At 42.3% G+C, this 12,760-nt stretch overlaps 1 protein-coding gene across 30 annotated transcripts in view; it reads left to right on the plus strand.

Moving 5' to 3' along the window:
- Positions 1-12,533, plus strand: part of ZNF532 (zinc finger protein 532) — a 106,911-nt gene extending 94,378 nt beyond the window's left edge. For 26 of the 30 annotated variants that reach the window (XM_072757992.1, XM_072757998.1, XM_072757987.1 and 23 more), the window contains 3 exons: positions 6,638-6,750; positions 8,818-8,965; positions 10,480-12,533. In XM_072757992.1, the coding sequence (XP_072614093.1) occupies positions 6,638-6,750; positions 8,818-8,965; positions 10,480-10,974 (756 nt within the window). In that variant the 3' untranslated portion in view covers positions 10,975-12,533. The remainder of the gene's footprint in view (positions 1-6,637; positions 6,751-8,817; positions 8,966-10,479) is intronic. The other 4 variants (XM_072758002.1, XM_072758001.1, XM_072758000.1 and 1 more) reach the window with 1 other exon arrangement.
- Positions 12,534-12,760: the final 227 nt, after the last annotated feature.

A 12,760-nucleotide genomic window follows, 5' to 3' on the forward strand; every position in this document is an offset into this window, starting at 1 on the left:
GGGCTGAATGTGGGTGACAAAAGAGAGAGAAAAGGGAATCTGTGTATCACTCCACAAAGTATCACTCCAAATTCCTTGACTGGGCACTTAGTAGAATAGTTACCAGTTACCAACTGAGAAAGTAGGAGAGAAGCAGGTTTAGGGACAGAGAGGAATCAAGAATTGCATTTTGGATACATTAAGTTTAAGAAGCCAAATGGAGACCTATGTAGAGATGCTAACTAAGTGGTTAGATTCAAGTCTGCAACTTGAGGGGGAGCGGTCTAGGCCATAATCAGAACTCCATGAATTGATTGATTATAAATGCATTTAAAGTCATGCGCCTGGGATCCCTGGGTGGCTCAGTTGGTTAAGCATCCGCCTGCAGCTCAGGTCATGATCCAGGGTCCTGGGATCGAACCCCACATTGGGCTCCCTGCTTTTCGGGAAGTTGCTTCTCCCTCTGCCTGCTGCTCCCCCTGCTTGTACTCTCTCTCTCTTTGTCAAATAAATAAAATCTTTAAAAAAAAAAAAAACAGTTACAAACTAAGATGTATAACGCAGACTCATTCTTAGAAGTGCACATGAACATGGATTCAGAGGAGAAATGGGAAACTGGAATTTGACAGTGCTTTTTGCGATCGCTGAGATTCAAGGCAGTCTGTTTTCTCGTTTATTTTACAGTAAGTTATTTTTATAATCGGAAACAGTAAGAGAAAATGAAGGCTGTATTACCTGGATCCACCACATGTACTTCACTTTGAAATGGAAGCTGCCGGCCAGGAGTTTTCTATATCCTGGTCCTTTCGCCACCTGCCCCCCTGACCATAATGAGCATTGCACCTGTCTATTGATGGCACCTTCTCTCCAGTCCCACAGGAAGACTTGTTCTTCCTTCTGTCTGAAGGACCCCTCCTGTCTGGCTCCTGTCTGGCCTCTGTCCTCAGTAGCTTTGTTTGTCCACAGGCTCTGATTATCAGTACTTAACCACGTTCACTTCTGTCCCATCTTCCAGAAACAAGCTGTACTTTCTCTGTATTTAGCACGTAACCCGAAATTTACTAGTCTAGCATTAACTTTGTAGAACCTGCCCATATTTTTCCAGTAGGTAATTGTGTTTTCAGTGATTCTTTCCTTTATTCATTGACAAACATTTGCTGAGTATTTTCTGTAGCTGAATGCCGGGGATATAAGGGTTAGTGATGTCTGGCTTCTGTTGTCAAGACATTTACAGGGCACTGAAATTCCTCCTGAAATAGAAATTAAAGACTAGAAACTTGTAGAGTTCCAGGTTTTTCTTTGGATGAAGAGGTACACTATATAAGTAGATGTCTTGTCTCCTGAAAATCTTTTACCTTAATACCGTTAGTCATCAGAGAAATGCAAATTAAAACCACAGTGGAATACTCCTAGGCACCGTGTAGAATGGCCGCAGTGAAATGGCGGTATCGGCAGAGGAGGAGCAGCGGGAGCACTCCTGCATTGCTGGCGGAAACGCAAAGTACAGCCATTCTGGGAAACAGGTTGACAGTTTATTTATTTTACATATGACTCCACAGTCTTGTTCCTGGGTATTCACCCGAGAGAAATAAGATCATATGTTCACGCCACAACTGTATGTGTGTGTTTGTAGGGGCTTTAATCTCTAGCTTCCAAAAGCTGGAAACAACCTAGATGTCCTTCATCTGGGAAGCAGATAAACGAAGCGGAGCAGATCCGTAGCACGGCATGCTGCTTCACGGTGAAAGGGGATGGGTTGCCGACGCGCTCAGCAGCGCGGATGAATGGATGAATGGTGCAGGTACAGGCCCGTGAAAGGAGCCAGATCCCGAAAGCTACATGCTGTACCACATGGTTCCATTTATGTGACAAATGCAGGAGACAGAACAAGGGGATAGAGAAGACAGATCAGTGCTTGCCAAGAGCTGGATTTAGGAGCTATAAAGGGACGTCGGCAATTTTAGGGGTGATGGAACTGGTCTTTGTCTCCACTGTATGACTTTACCAAAATTCATAGAACTGTACATGAAAGAGAGTGAATTGTACGTTTTGTAAATTATACCTCTGTGTCCCTGATTTTTGAGGCACCAGAAGAAGGTTTTGTTTTTTTTTTTAATTTGGACTATGTTCGCATTTTTTGACTTTGCAAACAATATGAAGGAATAAGGTGAAAAGCCTCATTCCTACCCTTGCCACCCATCATCGCTAAGTTCCTTATGTATCTTAAAATGTCTCTAGGCAAGTATCATCATATATGCATATAGGTTCTTTATTTTACTTCTTTCTCATGCAGAACACAGCTTATGAATATAATTATCTGCACTGATTCCTTCTCCATATAGTGTATGTTCTATTCATACCAGTACATCAAGGTCTTCCATTCTTTTCCATAGCTGCATGACAAGAATGTTGTTGTATGAGCGCATATGATTTATTTTACCAGTTCTCCCTTGATGGAGCCAGATTTCCCCCCATCTTTTCCCATTATATGCAGTGCTGCCCCAAATAACCTCGTATATACAGTCAGTTCTGCTATCATGCCTGTGTTGAAAACAGATTTGTTCACATGCAGTTGATCTATCAGGGAACAGTTGGAGCCTAACATGAATTCCGAGTTTGCTCATGTGTGATTACATCCCTGAGAAACACTAGGCGAGCACAGAAAATCGTGGAATGGAGTTGTGTAGGAATACACAAAACTCACAGCGTGCACTCACCTCAGATTGCCGTCCACGACATCAACTTCCCATTGGGTCACACCGGTCCCCACCTGGTATTACACTTTCCCTTCCATGCTCTGATCTCAGGTGACCCTCCTTCCTCCACTTCACAAAACCTTAATAAGCCTCAACCCTCCCATGCCCACTTCCACAGGTACCCTGTGTAACACTGTGCCACTGTTTTTATTAAGTTTGACACGGACAAGTTTCAAGTGTTATGTCCCTACTTCATTTTTGCCAGAAGCCCTTTGATTTTTATTGCATGATTTTGTACAGTGCAGTGATTTATGACCTGTGATATATATGAATCATGTGATTTGAACGGACTGTACCGTGTGTGGGCGTATCTGTAGATTTCCAAGTGGAAAGGTCCAAATTTTAGAGGAGTTCTATCCTGCGGGATTACTGCTGTGATAGGTTGAAGTTTATACAGGTGGCTTGGGTTTTCCTTTTACATAGAAAGTGTTTATGGTAGAGCTGAAGGGTGTGTGTCAGCATGGGAATAATTCTCCCTTTCATCTTAAATCTGGCGGTGGTTCTGGATGTATGATGGTAGTTGAGGGAGGCAGATAACCCTTTGCATGTCAGAGTGAGGCAGATAACCTCATGGAGGCAGGAATCTCAGGAAAAGGCCAGAATGGATGTCTGGCTAGATGGATGTCTAAAGTTGAGACTTTTTTCCTTCTACTTCTTCAGAATCACCTGAAACACAAAGAAGGCTTCAAGCCAAGACAGGAGAAGGACTGATTATCAGAATGGGACGTGTCTGGTGTATGTGCCCATGGCAATTCAGGACACATTCACCCAGTGCCCTCCAGAAAGAATGGCCTTCAGAGGCATTGCAAATCCCAGAGCTCAGACCTTGAGCCCAAGGCTAGGGCACTTAGGGCAAAGGAGCTTGTTAAGAGGAGCTGATGCTTTCTTTCCTAAAGAATGTGAAGGTAAAAGAGTCAAAAACTAGAGATTAGGGAGAAATTTTAGGAAACGTACCCAAGTGTTTGTTTTATTTGGTATTTAAAGTTTTCAAAAAACTTTCAGACCCTGCCAGCTTATTTGTTCACTCCTTCTTTCTTTAAAAAATTTTTTTTTATTTTTTAATTTATTTTAAAAAAACTCTTTAAAAGATTTTATTTATTATTCCATGAGAGACACAGAGGCAGAGACACAGGGAGAGGGAGAAGTAGGCTCCCCATGGGGAGCGTGATGTGGGACTAGATCCCAGGACCCCAGTATCATGACCTGAGCCAAAGGCAGACGCTCAACCACTGAGCCACCGAGGTGTCCCCCGTTCACTATTTCCTTAGATAGTTCTATTTAGAAACAAACAGTAATTCATACTTGCATATGACTAATTATAAGGAGTCCACTCGAGGCCCCAGTTCCCGCTGTATCAGCTTGTACCACATTGGAGCCAGGAGGAAATAAATGACCTTAGCAGTCTTGAAAACAGAATGACAGCAGACCTTATGCCTTTTCAATAGTTTTTTTTCCCCCCCAATTTTGTTTGGTTGATAAAAAATTGCTTTCTGTGTCATAAAACAGCACTATAAACTATTATAATACTGAAGATAGAAGTTAGGAAAATAAATTAGGTAAAGCACCTTTGAATAAGTTAGTATTTAAAATTTAACAAAGAAGGAAGTCATTTGTTTTCTTAGGTAATGGGAAAACGGCAGGTCTGATCCGGGGACTGGTGTTTAAGCCTGTGATTTTCTTGTCACCAGTGATTTTGAAGCCCTGCTCCATTGTTTGGGGATTGCATGGCTCATTTCTGCATTTTTTCATAAAGACGTTGGAGAAAAAGAGTGTCTCCCACATTGTCAACTCTTTCTGAAAATACTAATTATTGATTCAGCTCAGCTGCTCTTCGTTTAATTTTTTACCTACTGAGGATTTCTTTACTGATATTTCTCTATTAAAGTTTCATTTGATATTAATATAATGACACTATAACAAGAAATGGAATTTCAAACCCTTCATCTTAATGGAGAATCCAGTCTGCCTTCCTCTGAGGCCTCTTGCCCTGTTGTATGGTTAGGAAGATACATGGCAGTTCCCTACATGTTTTATAGTTATTTGCTATCACTGTCTTGCTTTTAGAAAAATGTCATGTGTTTTGACTCTCTCAGGTGATCATAACACTGTCCATCTTATAGGTACAGAATTCAAGAATTAGATATTAGTACTTAAATACCTTTTTTTTTTTTTTGAAACATAGGACTATTCATGACTGACTGTTCTTAAATCTTTATTCTGGAGAAACTTCTTACTCATTCTCTGGCTACATAAATGTTAATCCAAGATACTAGGGATTGTCTAGGTCATGTGATCAAGATGTTTATGAAGGAATGCCTTTGGGAAAAGATTGGCTCAGAGGCATTAGTTGGTTATTTGCTTTGTTTTCTCTCTCTCGGCCCCCCAAGATTATTTTCATAATATCCCAGATTATATGCTTAGGAAAATGATAAAAGCAATAGTATGACTTTCACCTTGAGTATAGAGAAGAAACGTTCTTTTTTGCCTCTGTCTAGGTTTTTGAATACTTGCACAGCCATGTGTTTTATTTAAAAGACAGTATTTTCCACTCTTGAGACACAACTGGATATATAACTTTATTATTATTCACTAAAGAATATTTTCTGAGGATTTCTCTGTGTCCCGAGGACTGTGCTGACTCTCTCATTCCCTGCCCATCCCTCCTTCCCCCACGCCCTCTGAGGAAGGGACTGTGGTGATCCCCAACTCTCAGTTTGAGGAGTGGATGTTTATGGAGAAACTTCCCCAGGATCACACCGTTCAGTTCCGTGAGCTGTAGAGACAAGGCACCAACCCATTTGTAGGTCTCTAGAGCCAGACTCCGTCACTTAAATAGCTGTGCTTACCAGTTTGAATAAGGGCATGTTTATCAGGTGATTAGTATAAAAACATTGTTTAAAAATATTTATCATTTCTTTAATCACTTTATGCACAATTGCTTACTTATCTCTTCTTATGCCAAAAATAGTAATGTTCTTTCACACGAGAACTTGTTTCTACTTAAGCCCCTATTTTTAATGAGGATTTAGCCAAAATTTATTCCATGCACTAGGCTGACAGTTATTTCTTGATCTAATTTCCTTGTGATAGGACATTGTTTGATTCCAGGCTGCAGTGCATATTGTACCTAAAGAATGTGTTTTAAGGTGAAGCCACTAATTTTACTTCAAAGGTTCCACATGAGGATCTGTTGAATTAACATAAGTATGTCATAGCCACAGTGGAAACTTTTAAGTTTATTTTTATTTCTCTCACTCTGTCACTGTTCGCTAGCACCCATGCATACATATACTAACGGCAGCCTCCATAAAGTGGTTTCAGACTTTTGTGTTCTTGAGTAACTAAATGGTATTCTTCAAAAGGCCTTTTGGAAAACTTTACTCTTATGTAAGGAATAATTAATCATCAGGGGGGAAAGTCAAAATGTCTAAAATCAGCTAGTGATTTAATTTAAAATGGCACACTAGATAAGTTCTTTCTGGATATTGCAAACTAAGTAATGGTTTTATTTGGTATTTATTGAAGAATTATGTTTTCATATAGTGTTTGCTGTATGAAAGTTTAAAAATAATGTTTCTATCTCTTTTACAAAGAAAATTTAGTATTTTCAAGTATCTGGGGGTTTGTGTTGAATTAAAACCTTAGGTGTTTTGAGAAAAAAATGTAAAAATTTTACTCTTAGGACAGTGATCCTCCCATTCTCTAGATTAGACCCTTTGTGGTTACCCCAACCCTGTCCTTCCTTTTTCTTGCATTCTAAGAAGCATCTTTTAGTTTTGTCTTTGTATTGCTTAAACAATATGGTTATATAACTTAAACTATTATGAAGATGTTCTTAGTTTTTAAAGCAATTCTGGTTTTGTTCTCTTAAGTGACTTTCTATCTCTTTTCTTCTAATAAAGCAAATGAAAAAACACCCTTGCCGCCAGTGTGACAAATCTTTCAGCTCCTCACACAGCCTGTGCCGTCACAATCGGATCAAGCACAAAGGCATCAGGAAAGTTTATACCTGCTCGTAAGTTGTAATTTCTACTGTGGGAAGTACAGTGAAAGGCTAAAAGGTGGAATCTCTCCAAGGTTTTTCATATTTTGCCATTAATTTTCCATTTCTTGGCTGCAGTTTATAGATTTCAGTTTTTAGTTATATTCTGTTGTTTTGACAATACAGCTCCTTGGCGGGTTGTAACACTTAAAAATAGTAAAATGAACAAGCCCCTTGCATACCCTGTGTACGTTCCTGGGTTCTTACCTGTTGTCCAGAAGCATATATTTTCTTTACCTGAGCATTTTGGAGAAGTGATTGATTGGCAGGCACACATTTGAATGAGATACTCCTTGGTCTCTGAACGCACAGGGAGTTGCCAGGTTTGTTGGCAGGTTGACTGGCTCTTTGCTTGGTTCAGAGCAGACCTTAGTAGGGCCTGGTCATGGTGTTAGTCCAAGGCTGGACTATTTGTCTAATGCAGGACAGCCTTTCCTCAACACTCACTTTTGGCTAAGAGACCAAATTCAGGAAATTGAGTGGACTAAGTACGCTGACGAGTTGGTGGTGCTACTCTGGACAGTCATGAGCTACTTCTTTGTATATGAGAATCAGAACTCATTATATCATTAGTGAAAGAGCTTTATCACCCACTCAACCAGAACATGCCTCAAGTGACTTGATAGAACAGGGTTACTTGCTTTGAGACACTTCTTGTAAAAGAGAGGACTAACAGACACAGAAGCCATGTAGCCAGCGTGTAGTGTGTGATCAAAGCAGGGCACAGCGTACTGTGTGGCTCAGGATGCTCATGAAGGTTGGCTGTAAATGTGGCGGGGGCTTCACTGTTCTGGGTTAGCTAGGGAGAGTTTCTCGGGCGGGAAAACTGAGACATAGACTTTCCTTCAGTGAAACAGAAGCTCGAAGTGATTTTGATGAGATGAGAACGTTCTGTGAACAAGGCCTACATGTTTGAGACTGCACTGAGAGGTTCAGAGAGTGAGAAGGAAGCCCTGGCTGAGAAGAAGGTAGAAAGGGAGCTTTCTGGCCCCTGGCCTGGCTTTGTCCTTCCTCGGATAGGCTTGTGTATCTCTCTTTGGAGTCCCTGTAAGGCAGCGAGATGCTCAGATTGTCCGGCCGATTTCCTTTATTCTTTGGTGTTGGTGCTGGCTCCCAAGGCTGCCCTGGTCTCTATCACGAAATCATCAGGGTGGGGTGCCAGACACTAACAAAATCTCCAGAAGCCTTTTTGAAGGCAGCACATTTGATTCTGCATAAGAGCAAGAGGCGTTTTTCCCTCTCACTCACTGCAGCGATATTCTTGATGTCCACCTTAAAGCATCCATAGTCACCACGGTCATTAACTTTTTTTTTTTTTTTTTGTCCATTTCATTAAGAAAATGGTGAATTCATATCTTCTAAAGGAAAAACTATTCATGATCTACAGGTTTGGAGTTTTTTTCCCCACACAAGGTGAAGTGAAAACTTAAAAGATTGGCCTATTTGGATATCTGTTCAGTTTCTTACATTTTAATCTCCTGAATGAACACATGATTCTGAGCCCTGTGCTCCTGTGTTTGTGCCTTGGTGAGGAATTTGGCAAGGCTAGACACCCTGGCTTACGACAGAGTGGGCAGGCGTAATTAACATCCACATGAAGGAATCAGGGAGGGACTTTTTTCATATTAAAATATCTCTTAAGACATAAACTCTGAGAGAACACTGAGTCATTGTAAAGAAAACTTTTGAAATTTGATACTCTATTTAAAAATTAAAGCCATCTAGAATTATAAATGAAGTAATACCTCAGCCAAACCTAGAAAATAAATCCTCCATCTGAACCGAATTAGGCTGGTCCCATAAGGGCACAAAGAGCAACAGAACGCCTTTTTACAAAAAGTACAAAAATTTTACTCGCAAATTGGAAACTGCGATTCAGAGCGAATTTGCTCTTTTGTTTCGGACCATTGGTATTCATGCAGATGGCCTTGACCCCACGGAGCGTACTGTTGGCTGGTGGAGGTCTTTCATCAGTGAGTATGCTCTTCAGCGTGGGTTACGTTCCAGCAGGCAGGTTACCTCCTTGTCTTTGCTCCACAGGCACTGCCCAGACTCCAGGCGTACCTTTACGAAACGGTTGATGCTGGAGAAACATATCCAACTCATGCACGGTATTAAGGATCCTGACTTGAAAGAAATGACAGAAGCCACCAATGAGGAGGAAACAGAAATAAAAGAAGATACCAAGGTCAAACATTGCAGATGTTCTCTTTACAGTGACGTTGTGTTGACTTGCTCTTTCCATTCATTGTCTTCATTTAAATTTTTCTAAATCCAAGACTGCACGAAGGTATAAAGTGATAGGTCATCTCCCTGTACACCCATTCTGATCTTTCATCTTGTTCCGAAAAGGTATTAAGTTCCTTCTGCATCTGTCCAGCAACAGCTTTAGGGACCCACTTACGAATAGTAACTACAGAATTTTGTGCGGACTCACATACATGGTCTCTTAGCCAGGAGGAATGTAGGGAGCTAGATTCCTTCTTGTTGGCAATCTATCGGTTGTGAAACGTACCTGGTAAGAAGGAAGAGTTTTTTTTTGTTTTATTTTGTTTTTAGTTTTACTTTGTAATAGTAAAGGAAAAAAATCACACATCTCTGCATTGTCCTTAGTTCAGCGGATAGTGAACTTGAATCAGCATATATACTAACCTGTGCATCAGGCATGTGTGTGCCAAAGTGCTGTTCGAGGACGGAGCAGTTTGGCAGACATTAGGGAGGTTCTGCTGTCTTTGGCACTGGGCTGCGTCTGGAATGTACCTGGGTAACAGCCTGTGTGTGCGTTCAGGGAGTTAATCATTGAGTAAATCCTAATCAGAATACAAGTCAGACAAGAGTTGCATTCAGTGGTAATCTTTTCTCCCCTCAAGTGATGGGGTTGGTGGAGGTTGGGATGGAATGAATCTACGTGCAGGGACAGCTTCAGGTCAACAGTGTGTGTGAGTGGTGCCCTGTCCATACGGCAGAAAAGATGGGCCGCCGAGCAGGGAGTGGCCCTCTGGCTTGGACTTTCAGGGAGCTGGAAGTGAGGGGGTTGAATGTGGGTGGGATTTAGAAAGCCGAAAGGAAGGAGAAAAGCATGGCCTGGTGGCGAAGGTGAGCGTGCAGGGAAGGTGAGTGTGCAGGGAAGTTCGAGTGCTAGACCAGCTGGGGCCTCCAGGGCCTCTATGCCAGTCACAGAAAAGGCGAAGCCTTGATGTTTTCTCAGCCTGCCCCTGGCCTCCTCTCTGCACCTCCTGCCTCGGTTCCCCGTGCCTGGACCCTTGCCTTCAAGTGTCCCTGTCACTGGGCCACCCCTCCCGTTCCCCTGCTTCCCATCCCCATCCCATGCCCTGCTTTGTTTCCCTGGGGTCTTACACACTGTCGATCTCCTGGCTTGTGGTTTCTGTCCTGCTCTACAGGAGCCCCCGTTCCGTGGAGGCAGGGACTTGTTTGTCTGCTGCTGGGCCCAGTGGCTGGGGTGGTGCCTGGTAACATAGGAGCTCGGGTCCCCCGTGTGGAGTGGATGAAAGGCACTAAACTTGTGGGGAGCAGGAGTTGGGGAGGGGGCGCAGATACACCCGCTGTAGGAAACCCCGAATCCTGAAACCCATAGTACTAGTTGCCCTCGCAACTCGGAGGGCCTGGAGAATGGGGTATCTGTCAGAACGTGTGGGGCAGAACGATTTTCACTCGTGTCATCCACTTTGTTTTTTCTCAAAGGTTCCCAGTCCCAAGCGGAAGTTGGAAGAGCCAGTTTTAGAGTTCAGACCTCCCAGAGGGGCCATTACCCAACCACTGAAAAAGCTAAAGATAAATGTTTTTAAGGTCCACAAATGTGCCGTGTGCGGCTTCACCACCGAAAATCTGCTGCAGTTCCACGAACACATCCCTCAGCACAAGTCGGACGGCTCCTCCTACCAGTGCCGGGAGTGCGGCCTCTGCTACACGTCGCACGTCTCCCTGTCCAGGCACCTGTTCATCGTGCACAAGCTGAAGGAACCGCAGCCCGTGTCCAAACAGAACGGGGCCGGGGAGGAGAACCAGCAGGAGAACAAGCCCAGCCACGAGGACGAGTCGCCTGACGGAGCTGTGTCAGACCGAAAGTGCAAGGTGTGCGCAAAAACGTTCGAAACTGAAGCTGCCTTAAATGCTCACATGCGGACACACGGCATGGCCTTCATTAAATCCAAAAGAGTGAATTCAGCTGAGAAATAGCCACAGCCCTTCCGTAAGGAAAATCCCTGTCCACATTGGAATAAAAGAGACATTTTTGTTACAAAAAGTTTGCAGTATAATAGAGTTAACAGTACTGTCTAGGCTGTTGCAATATATTCTCTTTGAGTGTACCTTCCTCACCTCGTCGTGTATATCCTCGATAAGTATTAAAACAGTATTTGAGTTTAAAAGAGTTTGTATATATTTAAATGAATAACTTTTTATACTCTTTGTTACATGTTTGTATCAGTATTTAGTGGAAAATGTTTTGAGGTTTTATTGTTTTCTTTTTTGTTTTCGTTTTTGTTTTTGTTCTTTTGGGTTTTTATTTTGGGTTAGAATTTTTTCTTTTTTTTGTACTGTTCCTTTGACACAGAGTTCTTAGTAACAGGGGCAGTTCCTGAATTCAAATAAACCATTTTGTATGTTACCGATTTGAATGGGTTAACTAATTACAGGCTAAGATAAGGCCTTTTTTAGTGTTTTTAATTTTTAGAATTCACTACATAAATTGTAGGTATTGTGGGTCTCAAAAACACTAGAGACTTTTAAGTGTCTTAGCACTACCCTCAACGTGCCTGCTCTGAGTCAGCGAGTGCACCTTTTCGCGTGTAACTGCACTCTGGCGTGTGGCATCGTCTTCCAGGCCACGCCACACGGTGTCTAAAGCAGCCCTGCCGGTAGCTTCTTCCCCAGTGGCGGGTTTAAAAAAAAAAAAAAAAAACCTTGAGCCAGAACTCCCGTAAGGAGCGTGGATTTCCTTAATTCCACTGTAGAATGCAGAAGGAAGGGAGCACCAGAGGCTGGCGGTTCTCTGGGCATCTAGGTTTGCACGGCTGGCTGGAAGAGCACAAGGAGGTCACGTCACAAAAGGGCTGGACTACTGTAAAAGTTACACACATGTAGTTAGACCAATAGATTTATATAGTCGAGTTTTTTGTCGTGTAATTTATTAACTATTACAAAGACACAACTAAAAATATCAAGTATTTCTCTGGCTCTTGACAGGAAAAAAACAAATCACAGTCGACTTAACCCTTTGCTATCTAAAGAGTTGGCATTTCCTGTTCTGGGTGCTACTGCCAAACGTTCTGGTACTTGGAGTTGGGATGTACAACTTCCACCACCGACCTATCAATGCAGCGAAGTGCGTGTCGCGATTGGCCTTGCGGTTACGCACCGGAGCCACTGGGCTTCAGTTCGGTCGTTTCGATAGGTATCTTTACAATATCAGCAGTTCCGCTTCATCGAAGTGCAGCAGGGGTATTCCTCTGTCCCTTCCGTTTATAGTTCTCTGGGAGAGTTCTATTTTTCAGTTTTTGTTTCTGTGTTTTCTTTTGCATTTTATATCTTGTATTTATCCCTAAACATGTTTTGTACCTTTTTTTTTTTTTTTTAAAGAAAAGAAATGCGTTTGTGTATATATAGATACTTGCATGATATACTGTAGTCAACGTTCGGTTCCTCAAAAGGTCTTGCTGCTGTCAGGTGTTATGCACTACATCCATCATAACTGTATTAAACACATTTCATATGTAAATAAACGTGGGACATTGGCCCTTGTGCTTCTGTGAGAGAGTTATTGATGGTGGGTCTCTGACATCTTCATGAAGGTTAGGAAGTGATTAATTGCAGGGACAGACTACAGGATATTGTAGATTTCTTCCCCCTCGGAGGAGTGGCATATTCGTTCTCATTAGCAATCAGCTCTTTTGTCACTTCCTCGTTGACTCCATCAAGTCATGGGTATAATGCCAGGGCGGGTTTAAGTATTCCTACACTTGAA

This window comes from Vulpes vulpes, chromosome 5 (genome assembly GCF_048418805.1).
Source record: "Vulpes vulpes isolate BD-2025 chromosome 5, VulVul3, whole genome shotgun sequence".
Lineage (NCBI taxonomy): Eukaryota > Metazoa > Chordata > Mammalia > Carnivora > Canidae > Vulpes > Vulpes vulpes.